Here is a 15,612-nt window from a genome sequence, read left to right as displayed (position 1 = left end):
ATTAATCTCTCTGTTTCCTATTTACCCATCTGTGCACTGGGATAGTAACACACCCCCTTGCTCCCAAGAAAACTTGGAAAGATTCAAAATTACATAAATTCCAGAGCATATTGCTATATCCCGACTTATTTTTGGAGGCTGGGTTTTTCATTTCCAGAAATGAGTAAGCCTCAAAAATCCTAGAACTCGCTTTAGTTCAAAACTATCTTTTTGACCCTTTGGTGTTTTCATTGCACTTTTTAAAAGTGAGGATTGTTTTAACTAAGGGGGAAATGTTACAGTAATTGCTACATCCTCTCATTAGGACTAAAGCAGTCAGAATCACTTTTCATGTATGTATGTCACATTTATATGGAATTACAAAGGCTTCATTGTAAAATATCCTAAAGCCATCAAATTCTGAAAGCTCCCCAGAGCTTGAAGAATGCCATTTCTTGAAACTGGAACACAAAGCAGCAAAATTCATTCTGAGGAGACAAGTCCAGAATTTTAAGTTTCAAAATCTTGCTATCTGTTTATATATATAAATACATGTGTCCAGAACAGAACAAAAGTTTAAGGGAAGCCTTACCGCAGGGGTTGGTGTTTATAAAGCCCTCCGGGTGCCAACAGGGAGAGACCTCAAGTGTGTCCCACATCCTCACAGGAAAGTTAATGGTCTCTTAACAATCTAAAGAGAAAAATCTGCAGTAGTCACAGTGATTTTTTAAATTACAAAAGCAGTGGAAACACAATTTACGGGGGAGCTCTGCTATATTTTTATTTAAATGACAAATTAAGCAATAATTAGAAATTAGCTAATATGTCCGTTTTCTAGCAATCTGAAGCAGTTGACTTCTCAACCACGTGGATCATGTCCTTAACTTTAGTAGGAAATGGTGGTAGAATGTATTGTCATTGTTGTTTTTATAAGATAACACCATAAGGGTATCCAGTTCTTGTTATTATTGATAGAGCATTGTTCTTCAAGTTTTTATTTTTATTTTTTAATATTTTTTTTAAGATTTTTATTTATTTATTTGACAGAGATCACAAGTAGGCAGAGAGACAGGGGGAGAGAAGGGGGAAGCAGGCTCCCCGCCAAGCAGAGAGACCGATGCGGGGCTCGAACCCAGGACCCTGAGATCATGACCTGAGCTGAAGGCAGAGGCTCAACCCACGGAGCCACCCAGGCACCCCTTCAAGTTTTTATTTTGATAAGAATAAATCTCATGCCATTGCAGACTTCTAAAAAGGTTTTGCTGGTTCGTTGGATTATCTGTTTCTTGATTTCCTTCTTTTAAGGCTTTCAGCGGAGATCACAAGTGACTCCTGCTCTTTAATTCAGATATTTTTTTCCTCACCTGAGTCCCATCCAAAGGGAAAACTGGTTTTAAAAATCCTAACGGTTCTCCTTAACTTTCAACCCAGTTTCCTCATGGTTGTTGCCCCGGCAAGCTCCACCTCCAGCAATCCAGACAGGTAGAAACCTGCTTCTTTTTAGTTTCCCGGTGAGAAGCTTGGAAAGTTCTCTGTTCTGAAAGAGTAGAAACAAAGCTTTCTGTTTCCAAGCAGAGTTTTTACCTGCAAGGAACGTCTAACGTGGGTGGTGTACCTGGGCAAAGAAATCTCAGGAAACCTGGTTATCATAGAATTTCCACTCCCCCTTATTTTACAAAAAAAAAAAAAAAAAGTTGAATGTTTTTACAGGGACTTCAAGGGCCGTTTTAAGGATGTTTATATTTCAGACAACCTAAACATTGTTTGGAGCAAAATGAGAGATTTCATTTGGGGACAAGCAAGTTGATGAATTGCAGTCAGCATCTTGTTCTTAAAGGAGGTATTTTTACTGGAAGCTCTTGGTTAAGACACACAAAGGAGAGAGGAGGAGGGAGACAGAGGGGAGAGCATTCTCAGTCTAACACTCGTCTTTTAAATGATACCTTGGCCAGTGCAGTAAATAGTTCCTAATAAATCAGACTTACAAATAGTCACTCTTCTACTCACTCAGGGAACGCAGTGATTTATGCTGCCGAAGTCGTAAAGAGTACTGATTTATTTATTTTCCTACTTATGCTCTTTCAAGCTGGTAAAACATTTTGCGGGCCCGTAAATGTTTGGTACCAACTGGCAAAACATGAAGAATTCTATCAAAGCCCGGCCTGAGTGGCACTGTTTTGTTGCATAGGAAATACTTTTTGATTTAACCTCTGACCTCTGACATTGCAGAGATCCAGGGAAAAGGAGAGCCTAGCACAGTAGGAACCAAAGTTTAACCCTTACAGTAAAGTCGCACAGGGATATAATAGCACAGAGGTAGGTCAGGGTAACGTATCAAAATGGTTATTAGTCATAACCGTACAAGGTACTTAGTTTGGCTAACCTTCGTAATAAAGGAATATGGGCAAGGTGAGCCCTTGTCAGGGACTGTCTCAGAGAGATGACATAAACTTCGAACAGAAGTGAAAGAACATGGCTTAATTTGAAGATAAACCTCCACAGGGCAAAATTTAGTGTTTCTGGGCCTGCCAGATTTCCTGTAGGAAGTTTTTTTGTGTGTTGTTGTTGTTTAAGTATGATCATTTTTAACCATGTGGTGAAGTCCATAGACCAGGCTAAAAAGGTAAATGGCAATGTCTGCCTGAGTTGCCTCTTCATTTTGAGGTGAGCTGATTAAAAACCAATTGTTGATTCAATATGCAAACTTTCTTCTCATTATCCAAACACACTGACCCAAATTAATATGAATAAATAGTAACTGGTTTTATAAACCCGGTCTTTCTAAAAAAAAAAAAAATATATATATATCCTTAATGTTTGAATAGCAACATGTTTTGTCCAAGACACTTCCTTTACATTCAGAAAGTGTTTGCTGGACACTCGAATGTATATTGAGAAATTGTTTGTTGAGTCACTACAATTAGTGATATTTTCCTAATTTTATTCAAAAGTCCTAACTCAGGGCTGAACAGTGAAAAATGTTCAGTGAAAAACATTTCATTAAAATCCAGAAATGTTCTCTTCCCTGGCAACAAATACAACAGGTATGCAAAAATTTACACACATAGAAAAGCAAGAGAAATTTTCTGTTTGTCTCTGCCACCAATAAACACATCTGGAGTATAACTATAAACACCCTCTGACATAATCATTTTTAAAAACTTTGCCGGGGCGCCTGGGTGGCACAGTCGGTTAAGCAACCGACTCCTGGCTTTGGATCAAGTCATGATCTCAGGGTCATGAGATCGAGCCCTGCGTTAGGCTCCTGAGCATGGACCCTGCTCATGGGTGCTGAGTATGGACCTTGTTCATGGGTGGCTCAGTGGGTTAAGCCTCTGCCTTCAGCTCGGGTCATGATCTCAGGGTCCTGGGATCGAGTCCCGCATCGGGCTCTCTGCTCAGCAAGGAGCCTGCTTCCTCCTCTCTCTCTCTCTCTGCCTGCCTGCCTGCCTACTTGTGATCTCTGTCAAGTAAATAAATAAAATCTTTAAAAAAAAAAAAAGATTCTCTTCCCCCCCCCACTAAATAATAATAACAATAATAAAAATTCAAACTATATAAAAACAAGAACATTCCACAACAGTTTTGGAGATTTGAAATAAATGTCCTTCTTCTGAATGCTTCCTTCATGCAAAAATCCTTTTGCTACATCTTTAGCTGTTTTTCAAACATGAGGCTCCTTCAGTAAGCATTAGAACTGGCATGGAAAATCGATAGAGCTCATGGCCCTCAGAAATGGTGACTTACAGGATCCTGAAACTTGCAATTAGTTTATACATGAAATGATTTCGCTATCTGTGAAGTGTGACTTTCTTCTCAAGATATTGGTAAATATCCCTTCACCCCAGGAAAGGAATCCATAGCATCCTGGATTGAATGTTGAATGATTGAATGTTACCTCAATATACAATACTTTCAGTGACAGGACCCTGATCAAGGGTGAAGATGAGAAAAACAAGAGTGCATTTTAGAAACCAAAGACATCTTGTTTGTTTTCTATTAGAGATGTTATTTAAGATTTTCCTTCTCAGCTGTCTCTTGTTGAATCACAGGTTAAATAAATAAAGATAGAATGACTAACTATAATTAACAATAATTATTCCACAATACATCTTACAAGATCTTATACTGTTTGGGGTTTGTTTTTTTTTTTTCTTCAAAATTTTCCCATTTGATGGTCACATTTTTTCCTCACACCCTGCTGGACAGTTAGGTGGGTGTTGTCATTACTGGCCTGATGCAGTGAGATGGCATGAGTTACACAAGCCATTAATGTGAGGGTTGATGTCGGTAGTCAGTGACCTCCAGGATCAACCTCCTTTCCTTAAATGCCCCTCAGTAAAGACCTCAACATTGACTTTATTAAGTTGATGGTAACACATGCAAGGTAGTCCCAACGTTTGTGTAATTCTAGACACATAAAGTTAAAATAAAGAAAGGACGGGGTACCAAATGCCTTCAATATCCCAACTTCTTAAGTCTCCTGTTAAAAAGTATATTTCCCTCCTAGCATTTCCACCAGAATACCTTCCACTTGCCAGAATATCTGGTTTTTATATGTTCCATTTACCATATTTTTAAAAAAATCTGATGTAAAGTTTTCCTAGTTGGAGGAAATAATCACTTTCCATTAAGTTAAACAGCCTCAATCCATTTTAAATTAAAATCTCTGACAGAGAAATAGAAAAACACAGCTCTGTGGTCTTACGGGCCACTTAGCTGCAGATGGAACTTGAAAAATCCGTTTCTGGTCTTTTCTGCTGAGACAGAGTCCATTATTTCTGTTCTGATGGGACTGGCTGGAGATACTCAGGAACGTGAAAAACTCTTACATGTGTCCTTCTGAGTCCTTAAGGAGTCGAACATTATTAAGATGACAAAAAGAATCTGTCGTGAGACTATAACGACTCTTTCTAGATGATCAGGTATTTCTAGGTTTATTGGCAAGATAGCTGAAATTACAAATGGATTTTTAGCCAGCATTTCGTAATAAAGGAGTTGCAGAATTGTTTGCCATCAAGGAGAAAAAAAACAAGGATTTGTTAAAGCCAACGTGGACTTATGTGATTTTGCACTCCTTACTACGCAGAAAGAGGGGAATCGTGGGGACCTGAGTCCTAAAATTTGTGAGGAGAGTATTTCCGTTTCCCTGTTTCATTTAGAATTCACTGGCCTCCCTTCCACTGCAAACCCGCTGTTTAGTCTGCATCTGAAAATTAAACCCAGAGCTTCGGCTCTCACGTTAAGTACCAAACTTTCCTCCAGCACACACCCTCACTTGTGTCTGTGTGCTAAGATCTATGATTAGACCCTTTAGACATTTTAAAATTCCATCAAGCATTAGAAGATAAGGTCGGATATTGGGTTGTCTTCTTCCTCCTTTCGAGTCCACGAGCGGAAGTACACCCAAAGGTAAATGCCATATGCAGGATGGAGATAAGTGCAAACTGTATTTCTGGGTTTCATTGGGGAGTTTTTCAAGCTTAACCAAAGCAATGAAAGAGTTACATTTATTAAATTCCTTTTTTTCACGAACGAAAAGAAAAACTAAGGCAAAATTAGGGCAATTTTCCAGGAGTCATAATAAAAATATAGCTCTCCAGCTCTGCCCACTTTCCTTTCCTCCTCATCAGTTTTCTGCCCAAAACACTCGCATGTTTTGCCCCGATGTGGTGCAGCCCCAGTTGTCTTTGTAAAGTAGCCACGTGAATGGCTGGGAGCTGTTCAGTGTTCAGAGTTCTTGGTGGCTGGTGCCCATAAAAATGTCACTGTGCACTTGCACTTGGAAAAATCCTTTTATCCCACATTCCCGAAGCCCCATTCCAACAGTTCGCCTCCTTGACCAGACTGCTGCTGTTCACCTTCCCACCTTGCAGACTAGCTTCTAATGAGATGTGTCTAACTCTTTGACTATCGAGTTTCCATGTCCTTATTGCCCAGAGCTGCTCTTGGGGGACTCCCCAAGCTCAAAGGTCCTTTGCCCACATGCTGCAAACATGAAGGAATTTAAACAGCTACCTCAAGGTGGAGGTCATCGTCTAGAATGAGTCACAGTGTCTTCAAAGTCACTGAAGAGGATTGAATCTCGGGGGTCCCAACCAACTACTCTCCTATGGAAATAAAATTCCTTGGGGATGTCAGAGCCGCTGCTTATTCCCTTACATCACTGGTTTCCATCCACACTTTGCACCGCAGAAGGGCCCCATGTGAGGTCTGGTCAGCCATGACACTCAGGGCCACTGAGGGTGGGTTTTCCAAGTTCATGTCTTTCCTAACGGGGAAGATTTTTCTTCTCTTAATTATACCCACAGTTTTGTTACAGCAACCACACATGTAGCGAAAGTTAAGTCACTGAAAAGGTGAGAACAGAGGTTTGCAGAGGTGAGAAGTGCCCCACGCCCCACCGTCATCCGCTTGGCAGCCATGCTGTCCCCTGGAGGGTGGCCAGTCGGGGCCATGCCAAGATGAGGGAACACTCCAGTAACTAGACTTCTGAGAAAACCATCATTCGGAGCATGTGAGAGCCACCTTACTTCCCAAAGTTAACAGACTGAGGCTCCCACCCTCTGACATCCCACATACCCGGTACTAACTGACAGCTACTAGGAGAAGAATTTCAAGGTCAGCAGAAAGATACATTAGTCAAACAACTATCCGTGTTGTGTTAAGAGCTGTTAAGTAAAGGAAACAATATGAGGAACCATCGTTTTCAGCTGAGTTGTGTCTAAGGGATTTAAATAAACCACTTACATCTCGGGAGCTTCAAGAGCTCAAATCAAGCAAAGTTTCTGGGAATGTTTTGAAAAGCCGATCGCATTCCATCTCCTGCAAGGTCTTTGTAAGTTCATGGCCTGAAAATTCTATTTCCTTCTGGATTTGGAAGTATTCTGGTTTCCAGATAGTATAGAGAAATCGGGCAGTTAGAAATTGGAATAATTACAGCGAAATCCAGAAGGTTTTCCAGCTTGAACCGAGCTCTGTTAATTTGTTAACCATAAGAAGAAGGAATACAATTTACTTGCCAGCCTTTATGCTGTGGTCTGTTTCAGAGCCGTACCCTGAGTTCACACCTTGGTTCATGTCATAATGAGAAGTGAGTCATGGGGGGACGGATGAAGAGTGGATCTGCCGAACAGCTTAGTGACTTTGTGGAATTTAAACATTAAGTGAAAAGACAAGGTCATAGGGCAGCTGAACCTTGGCGTGTCTCTCTTTCGTCCGTCCGTGGCTTTGATCATGCTACATCCTCCTTTGGGGCCAGGACTCGGGAGAGAATCTCAGGGTCATGGCCTATCAAGAGGTATAAACCTGCTGCTTAAATATGTGGAGCCCTCTGTGTGGGGGTTGGGAGCGGAGGGGAGGTAGCTTCCTGTGTTCCACATTTCCCACGTAACCCAGAGCAGACTAAACAAAACCGGTGTGAAATCTCATGATCTGATGCTGCCGTGGTTCTCTTTTTTAAGCTGTAATCCATTCATTTGTATGTGTGTTTATTCCCAGGATTTACAGCTTTCTCTGTCTTTGGGAGAAGAGAATGTTTAAAACCTTTACAAGGGGTTTGCAGTAAGCAGGGGTCTGTGATTAAAGCCCGGGGTAGAGTGCGTGAGGGAGAGTGAGTGTGCATGTGTGTGTGTATGTGTGTTCGCGGTAGCGCCAGCCTGCATTTGTGTGAGTGTGTGAGTGCCCGTTTGTGTGGGTTTCTTCCCTCCTGTTTGCTGCTCTTACGCAAAAGCGTCACACATGGTAGCATTTAGGAGCTCTTCACAGCTGAAGGGTTTCAAACACTAATGAATGGAAGTTTGGTCATATAATGCAGACAAGCTTTAAGGCATGCTTTACTGAATGGTGTACTGTAGTGACCTGGGAAAGGAAGAGAGGTATAAATTGTGTCAGTTAGCCACCCAGACAAAATGAAGCCATGTGGAAAATCAAATCTATTAAAGTATGAAGACTGTTATAAGCTGTTTAAGCTGGCCGTTCTTAAAGGGGCTTCCCTGGCTGCAGGAGTAAATGTTTACCTCTTCTCCCAGATCTTTTTCACATGCCGTCTTATGAGACAACATGCAGCGTTTGATAAAAATCATCCTCTCGCTAACGACGCTTTTATCAGAAATGTTTATTGTCTCCGCTTTACCACCCATGTCCTGAAAGGTACTGCACATTTGTTAAATAAGCAAAGGGAAAGAGAACCGTGCGGCTCAAGCCAGCTTGCAGAAACTCCAACAAATTCCAGAGCCATAAGGAATCAGGAAAAAAAAGAAAAAGAAAAAAGAGAAGGAAGAATTAGATTTATACCAAGAGGAGGCCCTGCAAAAACATATATATTAGATTTTCTCTGCTTGGCCAGCCCACCGTTAAATGTTTGGTGGATGTGGATTTAGTATTGACATCCAGCCGGCAGGCCAAACTTTGCTCATTGTCTTAAAATGTGCTTTAATAAATATGAGAACCAGGAACTCGGTTTGGAAAGGAAGTTAATAGTCAGCTCTCACCACCAGCTCTCACCACCCTTTCAGGTAGCGTCAGTGCCTGTCTGGCTCAGCCCGATTCCTGGCCCTACTCCCTCTGTAACTTGGGGTGCCTTCCCTGCTGTGCCTTGACTTTCCTGTCTATCAAATGGGAACAATAACCAACCATGCCTGTAAGCATCTAGCAAACATCATGAGAGTATCCGCTCTGACTAGCAGTATCTTCAGAACCGGTTTCTTTGTGTCTCAAGAAAGGATTTCCCTTTATTTTTTGCTTACTGGTGCCCTGGTTTTTGAAACTGACGGCCAGCATGCTGTCAGGAAAAATCTATCTATTTCTTTTTTACTCTAATTGGTGAGTAAGCTTACGTCGGCCTGACATTCTCTGAACTGCAAACAATTGAATTTGCTGACCAGCCGCCATGATGTCAAGCCCTAAGTCAACAGCAGCTCATGGCTGCTCTGGGAAAAAACAACACCTTGATTCCTCAATTACGGTTTAAGAAGCCCTAGGAATGAGGGCTTGCCAATCACCCACATCCTCTTCTGAAGCCAGCCATTATAGGGCTGTGGAAAGAGGTCACCTCTGAACCGTTGGTAAGAACGGCTCACACGGTGTAACGGTTGTGCCCTCTGTGTGTTCCAGGAGGAGACTGAAGAGACATCCTCACAAGAGTCTGCGGAAGAGGATTAGGGGACGCCGACATTCTATTTCTACCTCAGCAGCAGTTGGATCTTTTGAAGGGAGAAGACACTGCAGTGACCACTTACTCTCTATTGCCATGGTCTTTCCACTTTCATCTGGGGTGGGGAAGGGGGGTCGGGGGCGGGGCGGGGGTTGGGGGGGAAGAAATCACATAACCTTAAAAAGGACTATATTAATCACCTTCTTTGTAATCCCTTCACAGTCCCAGGTTTAGTGAAAAACTGCTGTAAACACAGGGGACACAGTTTTAACAATGCAACTTTTAATTACTGTTTTCTTTTTTCTTAACCTACTAATAGTTTGTCGAACTGATAAGTAAGAGCGGGTGGGTGAGAAAAAAACTCTGAATCGGGTTTAGTCCATCACTGCACTGCACACAGCCGAGAAAGTGTCACGCTCGTGACGTCGGGCATTCCCGAAGGAAAGGCACGGTGTTCAACACTGTGTACACCTCACCACCCAACCCGCTCGCCATAGTGAAACTTCTGTTTAGAACACCAAAGATAGGACTAGATACTACTTCTCTCTTTCTTGTATAATCTTGTAGACACTTACTTGATGTTTTTTTTTTTACTTTTGTTTCTAAATAAGACGAAATGCTGACGTATCCTTTCACTCAGCTAACGAACCAGAAAAGGTTATGTTCATTTTTCAAAAAGGGAAGTAAGCAAGCAAATATTGCCAACTCCTCGGTTGACGGCTCTCACACATATCAGCAGGAGTACGAAATGTACTCATGGCACTCGTTTTCAGGAAAACACTCATCCATGTAGAACCTACTTCCTACAGAGACAAATGCCATTTAGCAAGGAATCACACTTGTTACCTTCAAAGCCTTTAAGGAACCTAGACAAGCAAAATTATCCTCTCGGTAATTTAACAAGACCGTACAGCAGAATAAAGCATGATGAACTCACCTGAATGATGAGGTGGGAGGAGCGAAATCTAAATTTCTTTGGCTATAGTTATACTGCAATTTAAAAAACAAAAAAAAGCAGTCTCTTTCTCTCTCTCTCTCTCTTTCTCTCTCCTCTCTTCATTATGTATCAGTTTCCGTGAAAGACCTAAATACCACTTACCTCAAATCAAGCGTATGTATTACTTCAAGTAATACGTTTTGACATAGGATGGTTGACTGAGGTCCTTGACTTTGGCTTCCGTTCACCGTCTCTTCATTCAAACTGCACTTTTAGCCAGAGATGCAATAATATATCCCCACTACTCAATACTACCTCTGAATGTTACAATTAATTTACAGTCTAGTACTTATTACATGCTGCTATACACAAGCAATGCAAGAAAAAAAAAACGTAATGGGTATAGGTGATGTTAATCATCTGTGGTTCTTTTTGTACACTTCATTACAGTAAAAGAAGCAGCCTCCTTACTGTGTTTCAGCATGGCTATGTATTTTTCTATTTTTTTTTAATTAAAATTTTACAAATACTTGTTTCAGCTTCTCTGCTAGATTTCTACATTAACTTGAATATTGTTTGTTGTTTTGTTTTGTTTTCTAAACCAAGTCGCTCCTAGGTTCTTAAGGACAATTTTCCTCAGTCACACCACACAGCACACAAAATTTGACTGTAATGTTTAAATCTTACCGTCCAAGTTTGTACCTCAAAATGAGTTGTTTAAGGAAATGGACTAATTGACTTGCAAAGACCTACCTCCAGACTTCAAAAGGAATGAACTCGTGACTTGCAGCCTTCATTTTTGTCAGTGTCTGAAATCGTTCAGACTGTCGCTAGCCCCAGTCCAGACTATTTTTGTAAGAGACGTTTGCTAGAAAGGAACGCATTTTCACACACTTCCTACAAAGATCTAGATAAAATAAAAGCCAACCTTCAAAGAAACTTGAATCTTTCTAGGTGTGATGCAACCAGCTCAACTTTTTGCATGATGCAATCAAAAAAGATATGTTTTTAAGATTTGTCGACTATGAGAATATGCTTGACAGATATTTTCATGTATTTTACACAAATGTGATTTTTGTAATATGTCTCAACCAGATTTATTTTAAACACTTCTTATGTAGAGTTGGTTTTTTTTTAGGTTTTTTTTTATTGCTTTCTTTCCTAGTGAGTGTGCTGACTTTTTAACATGGTATTATCAACTGGGCCAGGAGGTAGCTTCTCATGACGGCTTGGGTCAGTATGGCTTTCGGTACGGAAGCCAAATGAAACTCATAATCATCTCTCTTCCAGCCGCTTCAGGGAGGTCATTTCAGAGCCCATATACCTCTCTGAGACTGGCAGATGGCTCGCTGTTGGGAATCACCAAAGGAGCTATGGAGAGAATTAAAACTCAACCTTACTGTTAACTGTGCATGAAATAAGTAAAGAAACAGTGGCTCGTAAAAGTAAAAGTCCCATTCCATATCCTCGGTTGGGCCCCTTCGAGACCTCATTGGCCACCTCAGAAAACTGAAGCAAGTTGCTCGTATTGGCCAAACTCGGAGCACCGAGTGATTTTCACCTCCGATGAAGTTATCTTTTATTTCCTATACGTTGTACAATCAAAACACACTACTACCTCTTAAGCCCCAGTATACCTCATTTTTCATACTGAAAAAAAAAAAAGCTTGTGGCCAATGGAACAGTAAGAACATCATAAAATTTTTATATATATAGTTTATTTTTGTGGGAGATAAATTTTATAGGACTGTTCTTTGCTGTTGTTGGTCTCGGCTAAGTAAGACTGGACATTTAACTTTTCTACCATTTCTGCAAGTTTAGGTATGTTTGCAGGAGAAAAGTATCAAGACGTTTAACTGCAGTTGACTTTCTCCCCATTCCTCTGAGTGTCTTCTAACTTTATTCTTTGTTCTTCATGTAGAGTTGCTATCTATGATTGTACTTTGAATCGCTTGCTTGTTGAAAATATTTCTTTAGTGGATTATCACTGTCTGTTCTACACAATAAACATAACAGCCTCTGTGATCCCCATGTGTTTTGGTTCCTACTCTTTGTCATAACTCCATTAAATGCATAATAAAGTTTGGTCAAAACAGGTCATGGAGAGAGACATTCACAAGTCATTTTGTCGCGCCCCTTCCCCCACATGTTGTGCCCCCACAATTCTATGTACACTGATGTCACTTTCTGAAGTATTGTAATTTTTAAATCAACTGCCCTGGTTTCACCTCTCACAGTCTGGCATTTAATCCTACAAATGACCTTAGAGTAAAGGTAAAGGAAGAATACACTGTGGTTCAAAACTAGAGAATTTCTACCAAAGGCTGGCATCTACCATGTTGGTAAGAGAAGTGGCTGAGGATATAAAAGTTATCTCTTGAGTAACATTTGCAGGAGAGCCAAATGGTTGGTGAGGACTATAAGAAATGAAAGACACAGAGCTTCTCTGAATAGGAGTCTCTTATTTTCTAAGAACCATAACCAGGGTCAGAATGATTCCATCAAGTTCCAGATCACCTTTACATTTCAACTGCTGATCGTGAATAAATCAAGGACTCTCCCAGGCAAAAGTCTTCTGCTTTGGACTGCCACCCCCACTGTCACTACAACTCTTCATTTAGCTTTTTCAGTAGGACTTCCCCATATGAAAACATCTCCTGTTGGGGAATTCATTGTCAAATTCATTGACTCCTTCAGTCATTTATTTTCACAGCTGATATTCTGTGAGTGCCCCTTCAAAAGATCACCTCCTTGAAGAAAATTATGCAGGTACAGAGATCCAGGCAGCATGGGCAAAGAACTAAATATATTGCTTAGGCAACAAATTGTAAGAATTTGGGGGAGGGAAAGCCATTTCCTGCTGGAGTGGATCATTAGGTTAGCCTATTAATAGTTAATATAACCCATATTTAGTATCTTCATTTTTATTAACATAGAAAAGCACATAAGAAGAAATTACTTCTGGAAAATGAAAATACACCAACAGAGAATCTTTGACTTGAAAAAGGAAACAGTAAGAAAGGACACACATGCCACGCCCAGAAGAGGCTAAAATTTTTACCATAGTGTAGAATTGATATTCACTAAATGATCTCTGAATTAGGTTCTCTTTTTCATTTTAGAAAAATTAAACGGTTGCTTTCACACAATAAGTAGTTCACAGACGGAAGTTCTTATGTGAAGAAGCATTGTAAGTTCAAACCTAAATTCAAGGAGGGTGTCCCAAAAAATCAGCCAATGCTTTCAAATTGCGCTGGAGCCCCTAGTATGTGCCAAAGATTGTTTGGTGTAATAAAAGTAAAGGAGATTTCATCCCTGCCCATCAAGAGCCAGAACTCCTCACCAGGGAGCTGGACCCAAGGGGGAGGGGAGCTGTTACATAGAACCTTACTGAGTTACCCTGAAGGTGGTTGGAGGCATCCTGAATTCTCCACCAATACCAGAGATGAACTGCAGGTCCTCTCGCAAAAGAGATTTTGTGTTACCAACAGAGAGGGATCCTGGGTTAGGAGGACAGTAAGTCTCAGCCAGTGTAGCATTTTGATAGGTGGGAGGTGGGGAGGGGGGTGGTTTTTCAACAGAGCTAGGAGTACTCAACTCTTCGGTGAATTCAGGAATGGGAAGTGGTTTAGAAGTATGGGCAGTAATAAAAACAACTCAAGAATGAATGGCATTGCCGCCAGCGTGACGTGATGGGAGCTCAGACCAGAGATTAGTGAATGAAATTTCAGAAAGGTAAAGTGATAAGAAGCTCAAGAGTGGGGAAGAAGACAGAATGGGCATGCTTCTTATCAAGCACGATTGACCTAGGATGACTTTTGATTGAACAAGACAAATTCTCAGAACTAGGTATGGTCACCCTTGAGCCATCACTCTTCAGGTCTAGGAAATCTGGCCTAAAGGGGGAAGAGAAGTTGAAAAGAATCAAAATTCCTTGTGAAATATGGAATGCAGACGGGTAACGTCCAGACAGTCAAAAGGCAACAACAGAGGTCTACACCCATAGTCTGAGTTTAGCCATCTGTGAAACCGGGCGGGCTGTGCTCTGCCTTAAGTGTGGGAAATGGCTGTGGATAGGACCCTCCGCCTGGCTCGCTGCTCCTCTCTCCCCATCCTCCTCATTCAGGGCCCAGCCAGCCACCCTCTGCCCTACTCTCATACCGAGGGCCAGGTGTAGGTCCATGACCAATGCCCCACTGTGTATCCAGTTTGCAAACTGACCTTCTGCCCCCAAGCCAGATTCACAACCTTGATAACTCACCACCGCATCACTCGCCCAGTGTTGATGGAAGTATGGGAAAGGGATTAGGAAAGGCCAAGCCCTTGCCTTCCTCCCACCAGCCTTCCCAGGGCCCTAATCCCTTCCCTGTACTTCCTTCAACACGGGGGCTGACTCCTTCTGACCTGCTTGTCCCACATCCTCCGCTCCTCTCATCTGATGACCTATTTTCTCACCTTTGGATTTCACCTGTTTTGTGGCTACCCTAATCCTAATTGAAGCATACACTCTGGGAAATGGGGGATAACAGCATTTGAAAATGCTCCTTCACCAAGACCTAGATGGTAGGGTGCCTAGTTTGGAAGAAACTTGCTGGGGTGGGGTGGCGGGGGGACAGAGGAATGGTAGCCACAAATCCAGCCCTGTCCTTGGCTGCCCTAGAGAGATGGGAGGAAGGATGAGCCCTATATAGCACGGCCACAAGTTTCCCCGCAATCCTTGAGGTCTCAGAACCCCCAGGGTCCTCTCCAACCATATTACTGATTGGTGTTCGCTTTTGCCGGGCACTTCTGCCAGGTCTCTGAGGAACCTCAAAAGCCATGTAAGCCACAGCACTCCAGGATGGGCAGTTAACTTCAGTTAATATTGAAATTTAGGTAGTTCGATCACCTTTCAAAAGCATGTGATGACTGATGCCCACAGACACCAGACAAGGCATCTCATGCACCGGAGAGGCGACAGGTGGGACTCTGGAACTAGACTGCCTAGGTGCGAATCTTGGCTCTGCTGCTAACTAGCAGGGGACTTTGTGCAAACCACGTAACGGTCCTGGGATTCATCTGTTCATTTTTCAGTAGAAATAATAACCTCTGTCTAAGAAGGCTGTTAAGAGGATTAACTAAGTCAGTACATATGAAATGACTAAAAGCACTTGGCATGTAGAAGATGCCTCATAGTGTTAGCTATTATTTCCTTTATCCTGATTCTGGCCGCAGGGTGGGCTAAAAGCGAACATTTTTTCCCCTGGTTTCCATCATTATTTGATCTTTGGCACACAAGGGCTATCTAGACGTCGTGGGCAAAAAGGTGTCAGGGTTTTCAAACCCCATTTTGGTTGTACATTTCATGCATAGAAATCATTTATATATATACATACTCCTTTCTCCCCACTGTGGCTTGCACTACATTTGATCTCACTTGATTTGCTTACTAAGGAATCACCCCTAAAAAATCAGCCAAATGCAAATTGCCCCCATTACAGCGCCGCTCTCAGGGATCCCTGATGTCCCACCGCTTTGTTTGCTTAAGGGGATGCTCACTTTC

General features: G+C 41.8%; 1 protein-coding gene across 3 annotated transcripts in view; it reads left to right on the top strand.

Moving 5' to 3' along the window:
* HMGA2 (high mobility group AT-hook 2) overlaps positions 1–15,612 on the top strand; it is a 173,263-nt gene that overhangs the window by 126,861 nt on the left and 30,790 nt on the right. The window contains exon 5 of one of the 3 annotated variants that reach the window (XM_032854896.1): positions 9,094–9,272. The exons of the other annotated variants lie outside the window; for them this stretch is intronic. Coding sequence (XP_032710787.1) covers positions 9,094–9,141 — 48 coding nt within the window. The 3' untranslated portion in view covers positions 9,142–9,272. Of the gene's footprint in view, positions 1–9,093; positions 9,273–15,612 lie in introns of those variants that run through there. 3 annotated transcript variants of the gene reach the window in all.

This window comes from Lontra canadensis, unplaced genomic scaffold (genome assembly GCF_010015895.1).
Source record: "Lontra canadensis isolate GAN:19392208 unplaced genomic scaffold, GSC_riverotter_1.0 scaffold9, whole genome shotgun sequence".
Classification (NCBI taxonomy): Eukaryota; Metazoa; Chordata; class Mammalia; order Carnivora; family Mustelidae; genus Lontra; species Lontra canadensis.
This window is presented reverse-complemented; position numbering and strand designations above follow the sequence as displayed.